Consider the following 20244-nt stretch of genomic DNA (forward strand, 5'->3'; position numbering starts at 1 on the left):
GGCACCTGGGTGGCTCAGTTGGTTTAGTGTCTGACAGCTCAGGTCCTGATCTCAGGGTCCTGGGATTGAGCCTCAAGTCAGTCTCGCTGCTCAGTGGGGAGTCTGCTTGGCCCTTTCTCTCTGCCCCTCTGCTCATGCGCACTCTCTCTCTCTCTTGCTCTCTCTCAAATAAATTTAAAAAAGAAGATGGTTGGCAATATTTTATGGAACTGTATGACCATGGGTCCTTTTCAGTCCTCAACAATTTCAAATCCTTTTCCTTGGTAGTAGTTCATAGCTTGAAAGTTCATTATCATATAAGTATAGTTTTGATACTTTTCTCTTAAAGGTATTATTTTATTCTTGGTTACACTGAAAGTTAGCTGCCACTTTTGTGCTGACTTACACAATCTTAGAAGAGTCTTAGAAACTTATTCTAATTGATTTAATATTTGTAAAATCAGAAGAGCTTAGAGGAATTTACAAATGTGTAGATTTCATAGTATGCCCCCTCTTTCAGATGAATTATAAAATTTAAAAATAAAATTAGAGCTAACCTGGGTCCCCTGGGAATCTCCATTATTTATATTTTTCCCTCAGAGAAGAATTAATTTAGCCCCAGTTTTGTTTCGTAAAATTAAATCTATTTACTTTCTGACCCATAATAAAGTTTTACATAACCCCAGGGCTGCTCATTAATAGTCTTTGGTAGAGAATCTAGTACAAGACACTAAAAATTTCAATAAATCCACTGGTTGCCCTTTTTAAAAAATTAATCTTTTAGGGGACAGAGCGAGAACTCTGGCAGGTCAACTGAGCAAAATGTTCCCTAATAAAAAAAAAATCCATTGTTTTCCCAGCAGTGCTCAGCAATCCTGTAATATAAGCCTCAATAGCTTGGCTGTCACTCGACTATGATTTCTGTGGCCTCTTTTTCTGGAATCAGGAGCACAGCAACCAAATTTTCACCAGTGCCTTATCTTTCTATGTTGTCCCTAACCTGAAGCCAAAAACCACTTTTATTTTAAATAAAAATATGGCTTTGTGATTTAATGCTGATTTTAAAGTAATCTCTGAGCATTGCTGACCCAGGCTACCTAACAGGCACATGGATCAAGATTGTGCTATCTCGGCCCTTTGAATATTAATAACGCTTCCAGACACAGGTAGTAGAGGGCGTAGATTGCCAAGGTGCCAACGGAAACAAGCTGCACAATTCCAAGGGAAAACAAATCTTTGTTTCAAGAATGAATTCTGAAGTTTGATGCTAAAAGTCCCCAAGCTACTTATGAATTCAGCAAGGAATGGAGATATTGGTATTCCAAAGCTATTTCGGGGAAAATGGACTCAGGTGTCCGTGACCAAGTGGAGAGCAGGCTTAGGTCAGTTGTCTGAGCTCCTCTTGTCATCTCTCCCTCCTCCACCCTATGTCCTGTGTGCCTCACTCTCCTCTCTGTCTTTGGGACCTGCTTTTTCTATTTCTGCACGTATATACCTGTGACTCTCCAGAGAGAAAGCCAATGATTTGCCTCATCCCCTTATTTAGTTTTTCCTTGATAAAGCTATTCCCTTTTATTTTTCCTTTGTCTTAGTCTTAACATATATCCTTCAGTAGAAAGCTTCCTGGCTCTTTGATTCTTCATCCATCCATCCATCCATTCATCCAGCAAATCACTATCGAGTGGGCATTATGTGCCTAGTGCTATGCAGTTAACGACAGAGAAAAGAGGAGTAGAGTCAATGGGCTGTTAGCTGGCAGTAGTGCTACAGAGAAAAATAAAGCAGGGAAGGGGTCTGGGGAAGCCCTGGGTCTGAGATGGTCAGGCAAGGGACCAAGAGGGAGACTCATACCAGTGCTTTCCACTCTGGCTCTTATCAGAATTACGGCAGAGAACTTGTAAAACATACAGGTTCTCAGGCACCGTTAGAAATTCTCATTCTGTAGGTCCTAGAGTGGCTAGAATTATGTATTTTAGCAAGGATTCTAGGTGATTCTGGTGCAGCCCTTGGTCACATGGGGTTCCAGAACCAGTGATATAGAGAGCAAAAGCCAATGGGAGGTTAAAGCTCAAAGAAACATCCAGAAACCTAAAGGGTCACCTAGGCTGCTGGAGGAGGAGGCAATCAGGGGCACTAAGGCCTGCACGCTGCCCTCCCTTCCTCCTCCCCTCCACCCATCTTCCACAGGATAGAAGCTACCCCCTGGTGACATCCTCCATCCTCTCTACACTTTAGCATAGACTAATGCTCCATGCTCAGAATCCCAAACCTCGCTCTTCAGATTCCAAGGGGAGCTGCCTTTGGAATTAGGAAAACTATTTTCTCTCCCAAGAAAGCTTAGCTTCTAAAACCACTGTCTCAGTAGGGCTCGAGAAAGCCTGGTGTGCATGCAGGTCAAACCTAAGCCCTGACCTCCTTGTTCTGGAAGGCATCCCCTGCGTACTTCTAAAGCAACATGCACCACTGATTCAGTGCAGGAAGGAAAATCACAGGCAACATGATTTGTGAAGCACAACACACACCGACATGCTTTAATATTTGAAAATATTATTTTTTGCACAATTTTTTTTATGGCGGTGCTCCTTTCTACCTAAGCAGCATTTAACACCTCTGGCTGCTCCTTCATCCTTGAAATGCATCCCTTCCTCACTTTCTGGATTTCTTTTGCAGGCTGATCTTCCTGAGTCTTACTCGCAGGTCTCTCCTCCACCCCTCTCTTGAATATGGCTCTCGCCACCACCCTCTTCTCTTCCTACACAACACACACTCTGGGTGTGACCTCGCCTATTTCTGTGTTTTTGATGATCATCTTTCCTGCTCTTCTCTCCCAAGCTCCAGATCTGCTGTCAACTACTTGCTGATGCATCTATTTAGATAACCCCCCTCCACCAAGAACCTTAACTCACCCAGTCTAAATGCCCCAGAGGCAGGAAGAAAGGTGACTATTGCTTCCACTAGAGTGGCATCCTTTCTAATAGAAACCCAAGAACTTAAAGTTAACTGTGTTGAGCAGAAAGATTTTCTTTCTTTTTTTTTTTTTTAAAGATTTTATTTATTTATTCATGACACAGAGAGAGACACATACACACAGACAGAGGGAGAAGCAGACTCCCTGTAGGGAGCCCGTTGCAAGACTTGATCCCAGGACCCCGGGGTCATGACCTGAGCCAAAGGCAGATGCTCAACCGCTGAGCCACCTAGGCATCCCAGGAAGATTTTCAATAGAGCTAAGTTTACCAATGGTTTATGTTAAGTAATGGGACAAAACTAAAGCAAAACCCAGGGAATCTGGTGTGTGACATTTCTTCTCCCTCCCCATGCCCTCCCCTCTACCCTGCCTCCCTCCTGCCATCTACAACCTCGCCCTTTCCCCTAGGTACCTTTCTGCACTAAACCACTTGAAGGAACTCTATTTTCTGCACACCAGAGGAGAAAATGCTTTGGATCCCAGGGGCACTGAATTTGTTTGGGAAACAACATCATATCAATTTCCCGAGTACACCCTATAAGGTGCTAAAGAAATCTAGACCTTGAAAAAAGATCCAGATTTATTTATTTTTCCCAAAGAAACGTAGCTCAAATCTGTCAAGAAAGCTTTTTTCCCCTTTCTTGCTTACTTTAGAAAAGAATCAGACACCCTTTACCAATTTCTTTTTAACAAGTGATCAGATTCTGCATCTGTAGCACTGCCAAGTCACTGTTTACTCACGAACAGTGAAATTTGATGCAACATGTTTGAGTGAGTGATGTCAACCCATGGTTCACCCACTTCTCTTCCCCTTCCGGGAAGGGAAGGTTCTGGTTAACCTCATTTGGGTGGTCAAAACACGGTTTTGCAGTTTTTTTTTTTTTTTTTTTTAAAGATTTTATTTGTTTATCCGTGAGAGACACAAAGAGAGAGAGGCAGAGACACAGGCAGAGGGAGAAGCAGGCTCCATGCAGGGAGCCCGATGTGGGACTCGATCCTGGGACTCCAGGATCACACCCTGGGCTGAAGACAGATGCTCCACCACTGAGCCACCTGGGCTGCCCCTTTGCAGGTTTTCAAGAAGCAGGCCCTTCCTTGAAATAAATCCTCACCTGCAGTCTCAGTGTGTAACAGCGGAACATGGGGCAGGGCGCATTGCTCCAGCTGAAGCCAGACTTCCCCTCCTTGTGTTTCCTTGAGGGGAGCTTCCACGAGGGGTGGCTCCCAGCGCTGGCTTTATGTTAGAATCACCCAGGGAGCCACAAAACCCCTCCAACCTGGGCTGCATTCCAAACCAGACCGATTTCATCAGGACTTCTAGATGCAGGACCCAGACAGCAGTGGTTTCCAAAGCTCCCAGGTGATTCCCATGTGTACCTGCAGCTGAGCAGGGGCTGGGTCTCCTGATCAGAGGGGGGCCTCCCCGATGAAACTGCGGCCCGGAGGCGGGAACTGAGCATTCGTGGGGAGCCCCACGCGCGTCTGGGCCCATTCTCGAATGTGCCTTGCCGCCCTCCTGCCAGTAAGGCTGCAGTGTTCCATCCTGGGTGAAGCATTAGCAGGCCCGCAGGAGCAGACCGCAGAGCTACGTTTTTCTAAGGGCTTTACCGGTAAGAATGGAGAAATCTGTGTTTCCTCTGTGTGAAATGCGTTTCCAAAACTTAGTTGGTTCCAAACTTCGGCAGAAAAGACAGAAGTGTTGCTTCTGATCCCCTTGGGTTTCCACAGAGGCTCCATTTGCTCCCTGTTCCTTCCCCCTGCCCTCCAGACAGCCCCTGGGACCATCCTAAGGAGCCTTAGAACAACGTTGGAAAATTACATGGAGGTAAGAGAAGTGGGCAAACAGAGGCTAAGCACATTCCGGAGCTGGATTCGAATGTTGGCGGTGCCGCTTACAAGCTGTGTGACACGGAGCACGTTACTTAATCTCTCTGTGCCTCAGTTTCCTTATATGTGAAATGAGAGTGATCATAAGAGCATTTACCTCACAGGGATGTGCTGGAGATTAAGTGTGTTAAGGTATTTAGGAAGTCCTCGGAGAGGTGCCTGGCACAGATATGAGCTTGGTGAGTTTTAGCTGGTGCTTAAGCTGAGCTTACCCTCTGCCCTCAAACACTGAAGGCTGTGTGGAGACACAAACCCAAACCTCGCTGAACATGGGCAGGATCCCTGGTTTCTGAGTGAGTTTGATTGGATGGGATTAATTATGAGGTCTGGGACCTCTCCTCTTCTGGGGGACGTCAGAAGATCTATAGGAATTACCCAGGACTGGATGGATGAGCATCTTGGGTTGAAGAGTAGCTTTCATTTATTGACCTGAAGACAGGCCGCTCTGAGCCCAGGCTTTCTGATGGATGGCTCTGGAAGGACACTTGCTCTGGAATTGCACAGGTACTTGGGACTCTGACCGAGATACTTCCCATCAGAAGGGCTCAAGTGCTCGGTCCCAAGTTCTTGCAGAATTGAGAGCAGACACCAAAGCCGGACCAGCAGCTGGTGAAGAACTTGGCCAAGAGGCAGGCCAGACGGCCCAAAGAAGAGGGCGGGTCTCTGGGTGGGGGGCAGAGGGGGCCCAGGGTTTTAAAGAGCTGGCGGTATGTTGTGCTCCTGTCCCACTGACTTCGGCTCTATGGTGACCCTGGGCATGCCTGTGTCCCCCCCACTTCACCCCTCCCCCGTGACCCATGGCCATCCCCTCCCTACTTCAGACTGGATTCACAGCTCACCCTTGTTTCAAGCTGTACCCCGGTTCCTCGCTCTGTAAAAGATGCTTCACCCTTCAGATGCATCCGCATCACCTGGGGGTTTGTTCGGAATAAAGAATCTCAGGCCACACCCCAGACCTGCTGAATCACAATCTGCATTTTAACAAGATCCCCAGGTGATCCATCAGACCTGGAAGTATGAGAGGCACTGCTCCGGTTTTCTCCTGGGCAGAGTCTTGGGACGTGTCCCCACAGACGTGCCCTAAGTGCTTGTAGACTCACAGTTGCTTCCTGGCAACTGGAGGTATGGGGGGCTGGAGATGTGGGACACACTCCATCCAGTACGGCACCCTAGGCTTTTTGGCATCATAGGGGGAGGTTCAAAGGCCCCTGTGCATGGGCCATTTCAATGTGCCAGGCAGACAAGTGATGCCATGTGAACCTGCTCCCCATCGCACTCTGGAGGGAGGGAGCCGTCCGTCCGCGTGAGTCTGCATTCCCTCTGCCTTACCTCGTTCAGCTTCTCGGGACTGAAAGCCGAAGTCAGGACACTTCTGACCTCTTCCCATCTTTTGTCGCGTAAAAACAGGACACTGTCCATTACTGGTTTGGACTCCAAGCCCGACACCTGAGAGAAATAAGCAGAGGATTAGGACACAAGGGAGCCAAAGCCACCTTGGTGATGATTCGGGTCTATGATAAACACTCTGGTTAAAGTCCACCAATGATCAACGAATTAGCTTGCTCTTGCAAAGATGCAGAGGGAGCCTGCAAAGGCTCGTAGGTAGTGACCTGGAGATTCATGGCCGAGGGCCTGGTGGCAGCAGGTGGGTAGGCTCTGCTGACCCAGTTCCACCCAGTTCCACCAGTTACAATGTGGTCATCACTGTACAATGAACTCGGTGGCCTCTGTGTGTTCTGCAGTCCCCCTGCTGGGCCTCGGGGCCAGGATTCCCCGAGGACCAAACAGCAGGCTTCGTGCAGATGGGCTCGTCTATATTGGCATTGAGTTTCATGTCTGAACTTTGTGGCGAGGGGTTTTGTGTGGCTGGGTTGGTTAGGTTGGGCCGGGAGATGACAGACTGGGTCTTTGGTGACATGTGTTGGGGGAGAGAACATGGGCAGTGTAGGAGGAGGGAAAGGGAAAACAAAAAGAGATCTTTCAGATGTATGTCCCAATGGAACTGCTGCTTTTTTTTTTTTTAAGACTTTATTTATTTATTTATTTGACAGAGAGAGAGAGAGAGAGAGAGAGAGCATAAGCAGGGGGAGTGGCAGAGGGAGAGAAGCAGGCTTCCCGCTGAGCAGGGACCCCCCCCCCCCGCCAATGTGGGGCTCAATCCCAGGACCCCAGATCAGCTCTCAGGACCCCAGGATCATGACCTGAGCTGAAGGTAGATGCTTAAACCAACTGAGCCACTCAGGCACCCTTGAACAGATCTGCTTTGAAGAGAAATCCTGTCATTATGTTTCTGGGTTCTTCTATTCATTCATTTTCCTTATTCAGCAAACATTTGTTGTGTCTCATATGTGGAAGGAGTTGTCGACATAGTGTCGAATAAAGAAAACATAGCACTGGCCCTCACTGGATAGTCTATTGGGGATGCAGACAGTAACCCTCTAAACTAACAAGTACGCGCGTTAGGAGAGAGAAATAGAGCCAGATGAGAGAATGATAGGCCTAACCGGCCAGGAAGGCTGCTCTGAGGGGAGTTATTCAAGCCAAGTCTGAAAACATGCAAAGCATGACATCTCCTCTCCCTTCTTCCTAGGCTATTCTTTTCCATCTTGAAGCCAACTACTCTTACCAGGTCATCAAAACTGGGGTCCCCACACCTGGTTGGAGTGCCCCCAGACTCACAGCTGTGGGGCACAGGAAGGCAGGGGGATTGAAGGACCAGGCACTCTTTGGCACCTCGTGTGATGGACACTTTTGCTATTTCTTTTCACCGTTTCATAGTTGAAATATAAAGCCAGCCATCATAATTCAAAAGCCTGGTAAAAACTCATGTTTAGAGGAAAATTATAATTTTCTGATAAAATATGAACATTCAAAATAAGCTATAAAACATAACTGCAAAGTATCCAGGGGGGATTTAATTATATATTAGAACTAAGTTGCTGAGATATTTTTTCTGCAGAGAAATCCCTCTTCCTATTTAGAATGAATTGCTTTAGGAGTGCCATGGTCCCTATACAGAATCACACTTCTGTGGAATCTAGGGAACATAACCCATGTGTTTGGGTTCCAGAGTCAAAGGAGGAAATGGCACATTATGTAAATTTACATATTGGCAAACACCCAGCCCTGTGCCACGCTGCATGTAATAAAGCATTTCACTCCAAGGAGAGCTGGGTAGTGGTTTATGGGGTTCCAACAGAACAGAATATATTAGAGCCGAGAGTCATGGTTGATTGGATCTTGCATCTGTCCTTCAGACCTAAGGATTGGATCCATGAGATTTTTTTTTATCTTGTACCCAGAGGACAAATCTAGTCTTCCATGCAATATGTCAGCATCGTCCTCAAATATCTCCCTCATCAACCTGCCATGCCAACACACTCCTCTCAGCCTACAACTGCCATTAAAATTCTCCATTTTGTGATGGGAAATTTCAGGGCATTGGTTAGAGTTGAATTTTTGTTTCTAGAGATGACTCTGTAAGAGGGAAGAGCAGATTTTTGAATGTTGTATCTGGAAAGAGAAGACTGGAAGATCAGAGAGTGGTACTTAGGATGCACCAAAAAAAAAAAAAAAAAAAAACTTACTGAATGCATATTATGTGAGAGAGGAAATTTGGGTTGTTTCAGTGACCCTGAGGGGTGGAAGTGGGTTCCATAGTGGAAGCTTTGAGGAAAATTTCAGCTCACCTAAAGGAGAACTTCTGAACAGTCAAAAGTCAGAATTGTTCCAAGATAAAAATAACCTGCTTTGAGTAATGAGCCTCCATCACTGATGACTGTAAACCATTTTGGGGAAATTCTACATGAGAAGCTTGAGCGTCCAGGGGGGTTAGTCTAAATGACCCTTAACAACTCTTCCAACCCTGGAGTCTTCATCTCCAGGGGACCCCTGCAGGCTTGTTTGTCTGTCTTCATATATATATGTTTTTCAATTGTGGCAAAATACACATAATGTAAAACTTACCATCATAATCACATGTAAGCATACAGTTCTGCAGCATTAAGTACATTCACACCGTGCAACCATTTCCACCATCTATCCACAGATGCTTTTCATCTTGCACAACTGAAATTCTGTGCCTAGCAAACACTAACTCCCCACCCCCCTCCCCCAGCCCTGTTTCCACATAATACTTGACTAGTATTACTGAGTGATGCCTTGAGGGCTCCCTACAGAGGGACCTCCCCTGAAGGAATGAGGTACGGGACTAGTAGATCTGACAGGGCAGAACTGGGAGTGTTGAGACAGGAAGGCACCATGAGTCTCAGGGAAGAAGATCCAGAGAAACAGGGCTTTCTAGACTCCTGTCTGTCCACCCAATTTTGTCTCCTGAGTCTCAGCGAAGGTACCTCCAATCACTATCCAGCCAGGGATTTCCAGACAATGGGCCATAACCAGCCATGAAATCAATGCAGTGGATTGCAAACAGCATTTTAAAAAAGAAAAACTAAGGAAATAAATAGAACAGAGTAGAAGATACTCTGAGAAACATTTCACAAACTATGAATAAGTATTTTGTTTTGAAAACAAAATAGGATGTGTGTGTGTGTGAAAGAGAGAGAAATAAAGTGTTTGTGTACTCTATGTCATGATGTGCAATGTGGTTTTTTTTTTATATTGTAGGCCACAGTCAAAAAAATTCCAAAAGCCTACTCTAACCTAAACCCCCAAATTGGAAGTCATCCCCCCTTCCTCAGCTAAAATCCTGTTAGTTAAAAGTTATCAAGGCTGTGAACATTTCTTGAGCACCTATTATGTGCCAGGTGCTATGGAGCACTGAAGCCACCAAGATAAGGAATGGAATCCTTGCCCTCAAAGGAGCTCACAGTTGACTTGGAGGGTGGGAATGGGGTGGTTTCCAACCAGTGTTTGTTGATCTTACAGCTAACAAAGTGCTTTTCACACTCATTAATCTTGGGGTAATTCTCCAGGAATTAGGAAACAGCGCCTTGGCAAGCAGCAGTAGTGGCTTCATGGCTCCCCTGCTAAGTTTCCCTTGGACAGTTGAATGTGTTTGTCTTTTCAATTAAGATCTCTTAAAATAGAGTCTAGCTTCTTATTAGACCAACTAAGCATAAGCTTTAAACTTCAAAGAAGCACATCATTCTGAGGAACAAGTTATCAAAGAAAACCAACAACCTCGGCATTCCGTGTTGATGTGAAGAGAGCACCATGTATTGGGTGGTTAGCACATGCTAAACCCGTGGCTCTCAACTGGCCTGAGAGAGCCCCATGAGAACCACCAGCTCTTCCTAGAAAATGCTGCAAAATGCATGCAGTGCATGTTTGCTATAATTGAGTATGCATGTCAGGATGAAAAATGTGTAAGAAGTATAATAGAATATATTATACTAGCCAAAAAGAAAAAAAAAAGTTCTCTTGCATCCTGGAACATGTAAGAACTTTGACTTAAGATGTGTACGATCTTGGGCAGCCCGGTTGGCTCAGCGGTTTAGCGCCGCCTTCAGCCTAGGGCGTGATCCTGGAGACCTGGGATCGAGTCCTATGTCAGGCTCCCTGCATGGAGCCTGCTTCTCCCTCTGCCTGTGTCTCTGCCTCTCTCTCTCTCTCTCTCTCTCTGTCTCTCATGAATAAATAAATAAAATATTAAAAAAAAAAGATTTGTACGATCTCTATGATGCCCTGGCAGGGCAGTCAACAGTTCTTCAACGGCCTACACAGAACTGTAGGTAAACAGAATGAGATGCTTTTGAAGACTCCAAGATACTGTTATAAATCATCAGTCACGATGCCAGAATTACCAACCCGTTCAGTGTAACGTATGTCAAGTAGGCTGTAAGAATATAAATATCAAAGTATGCCATGATCACAAAAACGCTAGGCCCAGTGTTGCAGACTTTCAAATTCTTTTTTTTTTATAATTTTTTTAATTTTTATTTATTTATGATAGTCACACACACAGAGAGAGAGAGAGAGAGAGAGAGAGGCAGAGACATACGCAGAGGGAGAAGCAGGCTCCACGCACCTGGAGCCCGATGTGGGATTTGATCCCGGGTCTCCAGGATCGCGCCCTGGGCCAAAGGCAGGCACCAAACCGCTGCGCCACCCAGGGATCCCCTCAGACTTTCAAATTCTTGCACAACTTTGCACAGATGAGGAAGCTCCATGGCATGACCTCTCTCCTCACCTGCATACATGAATCCTCTTGCATGGCTCCTTATTATGTTAATCAACAAAAGCTCTAGAATTCTCTCACCTGGATCACCCCAAATTCTACACCTGATGATATGGTATTTGCAACATAAGACAATTGCTATCTGGCTGTACAAAGATTTTAACCAAAAAGGGCTTATATTTGGTGCTTTGAAACAGTGAAAGTGTTCTGTCTCCACTGGACAGTTTTTACCCATTAGTCTTGGCCATAGAAAATGATCCTAAGGCATACACTTTGTTTCCTCTCTCTGCCTTAGACTTTGACTGGTCTGAGAGCCTGGCCTCCAAGTGAGGACCTGGCTTAGGGGGCACAACCCAGATCGGGCTCCGTCTGACAACTCGGTATCAGCTGGTGGAAGGAAAGGGACCTCTTCTAAATTGGACAAAGTCCTGATATGGGCTCTGGTGGTCCTGCCTGATAGAGAGTTCCTAGCATTTTATCCACCAAAGAGGAGGAAACCACAGGCTTGGAACTGTGCTTTTGCAAGCCCCATGCCCCACAGCATGGCCTCTTCCTGACAGGGGCTTGTTAAATCTTCCAAGGAACACCTTCGAAAGTTCTCAGCAGTTTCTTGACAGAAACAGTGTTAAGGAAGGACAAGGTATCTCTGATTTAGTACCTGTTGTGCTTGGCTGGGAAAAGAAACTCTCCTGGTGGGCCCGAAGAGGGACCCTCACATCTGAAGCTCTAAATGGCTCTCTGGGATGCCAGTGGGATGCCATGGTTTACCCAATGGTGCCGACTGCCACCTGCACTGGGAACCAAACACGCCTGGTGGGTACCTCGTCTGACGCTCGTACTCGACGCAGAAGAAATGGGCCCAGAGAAGTTGAAGGACTGGTCCACAAGACTCAGCTAACAAAAGGCAGCAAATCCAGAATCTGATTTCAATTCTTTAAATTCAAGCCGTGTGCCTTTTACCATACTGCTGGGCCGTGGCTTACAGAAGGTGGGGAGGACGGGGGAGAAACAGGGTGTTACTAAAAGAGATCAGGGCAGAGGAGGAGCAGGAGGGGCAGGACTCACAGGCACAGTGACTTGATTTCATGAGACGTTCAGGAATATAACCACCGAGGTGCCGGAATTACTTCTGTGGCTCCTTTACTGTTCTCTCCCCCAAGTTCTAGATCTTAATCTCCTGGTTTATACACTTACTTCTACTTCAGCCACCACAAAAGTTAAAGAAAGGAGGCCTAAATATAAGAACGAGATTGTACTTATCTCTCTTTTTAAAAAATGTAAAGCTGGCTTCCTGTTGAAAGCAAGGGTCAGGTGACACATGAGCTGTGAAATCATTTTCAGCAAGATCTTGAAGTTTGAAAAAGTTCTGCAAGACTCTGACAGAAGAGCATTGGAGCATTCAAATCAATACCACTTAGCACTATTCTTCCCTCCGTCAGGCTTCAGGATGCACTCAATGCCTTTAAAAATGTTAGGGTTCACACTTCCCCACCAAGTTGAAAACGTGGAGCTAAGTGTGTTTTACCGATCACGTGTGGTGCCCCGGGCCTGGCTTTTGCATACCAGTCAATGTCCAGACATGAGAAAAGCAGGTGAAAGGGGGAGGCTCTCAGGGTGTGGGGATCTCACTATGGCTATGATGCAGGGGCTTCCAAGGGGCAGCCCATCCCAGGATGAGATGCTCCCAGCTCAGGCTGGAGGGTCTCCTGTGCACAGCACAGTGTGTGAGATCAAAGAGTCCTGGCTCAAAATAGGGCTCAGGCCAATGCGGTTGCACACATCTGTTTCTGGGTTTCGGCAGTCTGGGTTTTAAGTATGAACTTCTGCCCTGCTCGGGGCTGTGGGCCTATCATGTGCACTGACCCTTCTCAAAAGAGACAAAGCTACTAAGTGAAACAGGTTAGTCAGAGAAAGACAAATACCATGTGATTTTAGCCATATGTGGAATTTAAGAAACAAAACAAAGGATCATGGGGAAAAAGAGAGAGAGACCAACCAAGAAACAGACTCTTGACTGTAGAGAACAATCTGATGGTCACCAGATTGAGGTGAGGGGGTTGGGGGGAATAGGTGATGGGGAGTAAGGAGGGCGCTTGTTGTGGGGCGCCTGTGTAACTCAGCAGGTTGGGCATCTGACTCTTGATTTCTGTTCAGGTTGGGGTCTTGGGGTCGTGGGATCAAGCCCCACGTTGGGCTCCATGCTCAGAGAGAAGTCTGCTTTTCCCTCTCTTTCTGTCCCCACCCCCTCTGGCTTGCGCTCTCTCTCTCTCTAAATTAGATAATAAGTCTTTAAAAAAAAAAGAAAGAAAGAAGAAAGAGAAAGAAAGAAAGAAGAAAGAAAGAAGAAAGAAAGAAAGAAGAAAGAAAGAAAGAAAGAAAGAAAGAAGAAGAAAAAGAAAGAAAGAAAGAAAGAAGAAAGAAAGAAAGAAAGAAAGAAAGAAAGAAAGAAAGAAAGAAAGAAAGAAAGAAAGAAAGAAAAAGGGATGCACTTGTGATGAGCACCGGATATTGTATGTAAGTGTTGAATCATTGAAACTAATATTATACTGTATGTTAACTACCTGGAATTTAAATAAAAAATTAACCCCACAAAGCTAAAAATAGCATTCAAGGCTTGACTGAGGTGATATAAGCTTCCCTAAGTCAGGTCCAAACACCATTCTCACAGTGTAAGTCTCACGGCTCACATGTGAAAACCGAATGGCTTCATTCACTCAATGTCTTACTTAAGGGAAAGAGGATCAGAAATTCTAGATAAGCCAAGTTTTCAAAAGTTGTCAGTGGAGAGGTACCAGTTGGAGAGGTGTAGGGGGCAATTTTATGGCAAACTCGCGGAGCCTACCTGCCCCTGCCTCAGTGGACACCAATGGGCAGGTCCCTGGGGCCCCACACCTGTGGCCCGCCCCATCTGGAGCCTTGGATGGAGCTTTCTGTGCTCATGAGCTCTGTAACAAGCCCACACGCTCCTGTTCTTTGGAATGGGGTGCTGCTGCTGCAGGGAGTAATAAGGTTTTCAGTGACTCAGTTGCCTTAGAACTTTCGTAATCTTTGCCAGTGCCAAGGGCTTGTGGTTTCACAGGGAAACCAATGATTCCCATGTGTCTGTGGGGAAAGGTAGCACCTGGGGCAACCCAGGCCCTTGGGTCTTTATGGTTCTGGATAAAACCATTCATCAAATCCATTATGTGACTATAGGTGTGACTTTTGTGAGTCGGTGGTGTGGCTGGACTTGTGCCTGGACAGGGGATACCCCGTGTTGCCGGTGAGGACCTGAGGGCTGGAACCACATATCACACACACACATACACCCAACTACCACAGCCTGCCACCTCCACTCCCCATGCCAGTGGCAGAACTGGAGATGGGCATGCCTGCAGCCTGACCTGTGGTCCATGCTGTCATTTTGGAGCAGAACCTAGAGCTCCTGATAGCAGTTTAGTGACTGAATATGCTCTCTCCATGACCCCGTCCAACCAAACCAATCTAACACGGACCACAGACCACCCTACCTCTTATCAACCTTCCCACAGCTTCTCCCACTCCAGGCCCGGAATGGGGAGGCCAGGAATAGGAAGTCCCACTGCTGGTTATGACCATTTCTGTGGAGTCATGTGGGCCCAACTCCAGTTTCCACAGATATTTTTCTTTTAAAAGAGCTGCCCTCATGGCTTCATTGAGTACCTGATAGCAGAGGGGAGCTAATTAAAAATATCTTAAAAAAAAAAAAAAAATCCCAAGGTCCTGAGGCGGGACAACTGAAGTTCTAGGAATGCTGAGAAGATTGATTTGGGTTTAACAGTGAAGTGTGCCTACAGCACCATGGAGGTTCTTCTGGAAGTGCTGAGGGCATGGATTGGAGGCCATCCAGAGAATGGACAAGGAGCGGCCCAGACCTCACACGGAAGTGAGGGCCTTAAGAAACGCCAGTTTGAAAGCTAGATACGAGAACTGCCCTCCAGGTCTGACTCATGGTCTCTTCAGCCCAGGGTTCTCGAGTTTGAAAAAATATTTCATTCAACAAGTTTGAATTCAAATTATTTGCTCTGTACAGATATGTGTTAGTGAGTTCCCCGTGGTGTCACCTCACCTCCAGCCATTGGTCCCTCGTGGGACGCTTACAGCTCACATCAAACGCTAGAGCCAAACCCACCTTCCCACATGACAACCATCCTCCACCAGGCTGCTCTGGGACGTGCCTAAGTCAAGCCTGGATTTATGAGGAGACAAGCTCTCAGTCAAAAAAATGAATCCATGCGTTATTTAAGTTCCTTCAAACTTAATGTATCCAACTAATATGCTGAGGTATTTTCCGTATCACAAGGGACCATTTGGTAGAAGCTTGCATGGAGTAAGCGTTTAATGTTTACTGAATGAATGTATAATAAAGCTGAATTGCTGAACACTTAAGTAAACATGGCTTATTAGAGAGAAGGCAGCGTGGTGTCGGTATGAAGAAAGCACGCCTCACTAATCTCCTTGAGTTCTTTGAGCAGATAAATAAGCATATGGATAAGAGGGAACCACAGAACCCGATTTAATTTGACTTTCAAAAACCTGTGAGAAAATCCCACTCTAAAGATGGTTTTTAAAAAATTGAGTCACTAAGGATTGTTTTGTCATGAATATGGAATTGGCTTAAAGACCATAAACAAAGCTAAAGATAAATGAATACATTCCCAGATGGAAAACTATAAACATTGGGGTTTCCTAGAGATCTCATCTTTGATGGGTCTTTTTCCATGTTTATGAATGATCGAGAAGAGGAGGTGTAGATCGAATCTCTTCAGCTTCAGGTAGGGGAGAATGGTTCTTCTGGGGAGGATGTTAAGTTGACAGAGACTTAGTTCCATTTGAACAAGAATATATTGGGTACTGAATAGTCATCCTGTGTTTGGGCCATGGGTATTAAAAAGAACACCACCCTGAAGGAGCTAATAATCAAGTTAGCATGGAAGCCATACCTTCATTTAACTGCAAATAGAAGGCACAATGGGTGGGGATCCCTGAGTGGCTCAGCGGTTCAGCACCTGCCTTCAGCCCAGGGTGTGATCCTGGAGACCCGGGATCGAGTCCCATGTCAGGCTCCCTGCGTGGAGCCTGCTTCTCCCTCTGCCTGTGTCTCTGCCTCTCTCTGTCTCTCTCTGTGTATCTCATGAATAAATAAATTAAATAAAATATTTAAAAAAAGAAGGCACAATGGGGTCCATGATGATGTGGTGTACACGACAAATGCTGCGAGGGTTCAGAACAAGGGGAAAGGCAAATGTGGACTGAAGTAGGGAAGGCTTCTTGGAAGAGCCAGAATTTAAGAAGAGCCTTGGGGAAGGGTTGAGTGGCTGTAGAAGGAGTGGAGGGTCTTCCTGTTGAGAGCAGCTAATGCTTGCAGAGTAGAAGGTGGGGTTGTCTGCGCGACCTCAGTTGGCCTCACAGCAGCCCAGGAGGAATGAGAAGCTTAAAAAGGTGAATGATCTACTCCAGCTCAAGTTGCTAGCAAATACAAGACCCACTCTTACGCTGCCTCCAGTTGTAGCTAGTGTGGCAGCCTGAGCAAAGGCACGGGGGCAGGACTCTCTAGAGCAGGACGCAGAGAGAATGAAGGGGTTGGTCCCGCTGGAGCCACAGCCCGCCTTGGGGAGCAGTGAGAGGCCAGGTTGGAGCATATGTCATGGATCTAAATTACAAAGGCCTTTCAGTCTCATCTGGAGAGCTTGAACTTTATCCCAAGGGCATTGTGTGCAGTAGAAGAAGGTAAAAGGAACCATATTCTGGGGAATCGTAGTCTGGGAAGTAGAAAAAAAAATGATCTAGGGGATGGAAAAAGTCAGGACAAACAAATGGTTTGCAGGAGAAACTGGCTGAAGCTGAGGCAACTTTCTTTTGTGCTCCCTGCTTGAACTTGTGTGCTGAGCGTATGTCCCCAGCATGTCAGCGCACAGCCCTCTTCCAGGTCAGCTCTCAGGGGCTCGTGCCCTGGAGACATCCGGGTGTCACATGAAGCAATACAGAGACATGTGGTTGCTAGGTCCCATGTCTCCGCCAGGGGGGCTCAGGGGCGCCTTCCCTGCTTGCTGGGATACAGCTTGGGGGTCCAGGTCCTGGGACTCACTGGCTTCCCCGCTTCTTTAATCGACATTCCTTACTGAATCCGGCAGAGCTGTATGCTACAACTGCACTTGACCATCAGCCTCCGTCCCTAAGATCCCAGCAGCACCCCAGAAGAGAACTTCAGAAGACTTTGAACAGCAGAGTAGCAACATCACATTTGGGGAGGCAGCGGAGAAGTTAAACTTCTGCAATTCTTTTAGCTGCCCTGAGGTGACAGTGTTAACAGGCCAGGCAGTCACCTCCTTCTAGTGGCCATATGATAACTGGAATTGGGCATGACACCCTGGGGCCAGAAGATGAGCTTGCTGGGGGTGAGCACCTAACTACTCAGTGACACCTTGACAATCCTGAAGTGTCACCCAAGGCAGCTGTTGGTAGTGGGGCAGTAAGGACTTGAGTCGGGGGTGTGGCACGAGGTTCCCTGCTCTTCCTCCTGTTAGTCACGTGACCAGGGCTGTCACTTAAGCCCTCTGTGTCTTAGTCTCCCTGTCTAGAAAATAGAGATGATAATTGTACCAATCTCATACGTTCTCATGAAATTTTATGAGGAAAAAAACCCCACTCTGGGTGGCTCAACCAGCACAGAATGCAGGGGAGCTATGCTAATACCTTTAGGACTCAGCCCCAGAGATCTATCTAATAAGCCTTCCCCTGGCCCCATCCTGGATGACACAGTGGTTCCCACTGCAGCACACATAACCAGACCATAGAATACTGGTTTATTCACCTGTCTCCCACTGTCTCTAGACTGTGAGCTCTTTCAGGACAAGCCTGCATCTTCTAGCTCTTTAAAATCAGCACCTAGACAGCACCTGGCATATGGTGGGTATGCAAAAGCTTGCCAAATAACCGAGAAAAGTGCATATATTACCTATTATTCCTCTAAGAATGGTAGTTGAGTTTAATTTGTCCCCTCCCCCAAAAAAGATTGTGATTCCCTCAATTTTCACAAGCAAGTGTTCATTTATTCATGTTAGAATCTTTCCAAGAATCAACATAGAGATCAGTGGTCTTCTCTGCTAGAATTCCTATCCTCTTCATCTTTGGGGAATAGGAACAACACTAACATGTGCCACTATTAGTCAGCTCTTTCATTCTTTAAGAGTCCTCAACAAAGATAAAAAGTAGGAGGATATGTACTTTCTCAAAAAGATGGAATGTACACATTCTTTAGTGGATTGGATTGAACTGACCCTGGGGAGCCCTCTTACAGGCTTCTCCTGCTACAAGGGGACAAATTTCCCTTGTAATGTTGCTTGTCTTCCCTTTCTGGCCTTAAGACTTTTATACGCTCTGGGAAAGATGGAAGCACAAGAGGCTTGAAAAATTGCTTTCCCTCTGATATTTATTAACCTTCCTCTGTCTTCCTCAGTCACTTGACCTGCGCCCTCTGGATTCTTCTAGCTTTTAGCACAAGCTTTAAAAAAACCCTTCTGGTTTTAGCATTTTTATTAGCCAGAACTTCTCTTGAGCTTTAGCTTTCTTGAAGCATTTCTTAAATGCAAATGCCATTCTTTTCTACCAGTCCTGTGCACCTCTTTTGAAAACCTGAATTCTTTGGAGAGCTATTTTGAGTCAAACTGATCTAAACCCGATAAGGGGCCCAATCACATCCCTATTAGATGTGATGTGCAGTCCTTGAATCTTAGAAATGATTCCCCATTCATCCATATGCAGAGAGAAAACTACATACCATTCTGTTGGTAAAGTTATGGAAGTTCTCAACCAACACCTGCTTGATCATGTCTGGCTCAGAGATAACAATAAACATCCGGCGACCAAGATAGTACCTGAGGGAATAAAAAAAAATTACTTTAAAATGTTCTGTATTTATCTACCAATTTCCCCTTTCCAAAAAGAATTCCCCATGCTTAGAATGAAGAATAAAAGACAAATAGGAAAAAAAAAAGACAAATAGGAAGTAAAGGTGTGGAGAAAATGTGGAAATACATGTGCTAATCATGAGGAATAGTATAGCTGTGATGATCTAGCATCAAATTTCATTCCGCAAACATTTCTGGAATCCACCTTGCACCAGGCTTTGGAAACTCTGGGGAGAGTCCCAGAGTCCCCCCCAGAGCATCCTAAGAAGCTCATAGCCCAATAGAAAAGATATATCTGTAAATGCAAACACAATATTAAAGAATTCATAAGACCCAGTAGTAAGTAAAAATGGCAGAGGTCAGTGTAGTCCATATTGTCTAAAAATGGGGAGACAGATATTCTAGCAAAAAAAAAAAAAAGGCCAAAACACTTATATATTGATCCTTGGAAAAAATCTAAAGTGAATTAATAAATTCTGTGAAAATTTGGGAAAGATCAAATCTGCTGATGAAGGGCTGAACATCTGGTTGCCACACCTGTGCATGAAGTAGTTCAGCAGATATTTCTGACATTAATGAAGAAATGGAGGAAAGGAGCAGCCAGTCAGCTGGTGTTAGTGAACTCTGAGTGGAATTGGCACTTGAGTACATGTCTGGTTACGTTTATTAAAGTACCAGGGGCATAAAAGCAACAAAGACCCAGTCACAGTTGTCAAGGGTCGCACAGTCTGATGGGAGTGATAGGTAATCAGCACACAGTGTGACATCTGGCAAGCAGGGGTAACATTGGAGGCACATCCAACTTGGTGCTGGGAGAATAAAGGCTTCGCAGAGGTGGTGCGTCTCAAACTGAATTCCAAAAGATAAGCAGGGGTTAGTTTAGGAATGTGAGTGGCAAAGGGGGTGAGGGTACACTAGGTAGAGGGATCTGTGTGTGCAACTGTCCAGGGATGAGTCTGCTTGGAGGAACTAGGAGTGTTTGGCTACCAACCGTATGAAGCAAACTTGAGTGGTGATGATAAATGGATCCACTGCATAATGCCATGTCTTTAGTCTACGAAATTGTACTTTCAGGATATAATGTGACCATTGTCATATTCAGCTCAGAGCAGTAAGGAATAGATTTTAAAGAGTAAAGTCACAAGATATGAAAGCAGCAAAGTTTATTCTGAATTCTTAGTCACTGAGAACTTTTCAAAAGCTAAAAATGGCTTTAATTTTTAAAACTCCTCTTCTCACTGACTGGGGGAAAATGGGGAAAAATTTTGGCTGGCATATATTAGGCACTCAGAAAATATTCACCTGAATGATCATATTTTCCAAAATTGGGGGGGGGCAATCTT

General features: G+C 45.7%; 1 protein-coding gene across 3 annotated transcripts in view; it reads right to left on the reverse strand.

The window, feature by feature from the left end:
* TBXAS1 (thromboxane A synthase 1) overlaps positions 1–20244 on the reverse strand; it is a 161786-nt gene that overhangs the window by 66849 nt on the left and 74693 nt on the right. For all 3 annotated transcript variants that reach the window (XM_038559412.1, XM_038559413.1, XM_038559411.1), the window contains 2 exons: positions 18772–18868; positions 6164–6280 (listed from right to left, as the gene is read on the reverse strand). In XM_038559412.1, the coding sequence (XP_038415340.1) occupies positions 6164–6280; positions 18772–18868 (214 nt within the window). The remainder of the gene's footprint in view (positions 1–6163; positions 6281–18771; positions 18869–20244) is intronic.

The sequence above is a fragment of the Canis lupus genome, chromosome 16 (assembly GCF_011100685.1).
Source record: "Canis lupus familiaris isolate Mischka breed German Shepherd chromosome 16, alternate assembly UU_Cfam_GSD_1.0, whole genome shotgun sequence".
NCBI classification, from domain to species: Eukaryota; Metazoa; Chordata; class Mammalia; order Carnivora; family Canidae; genus Canis; species Canis lupus.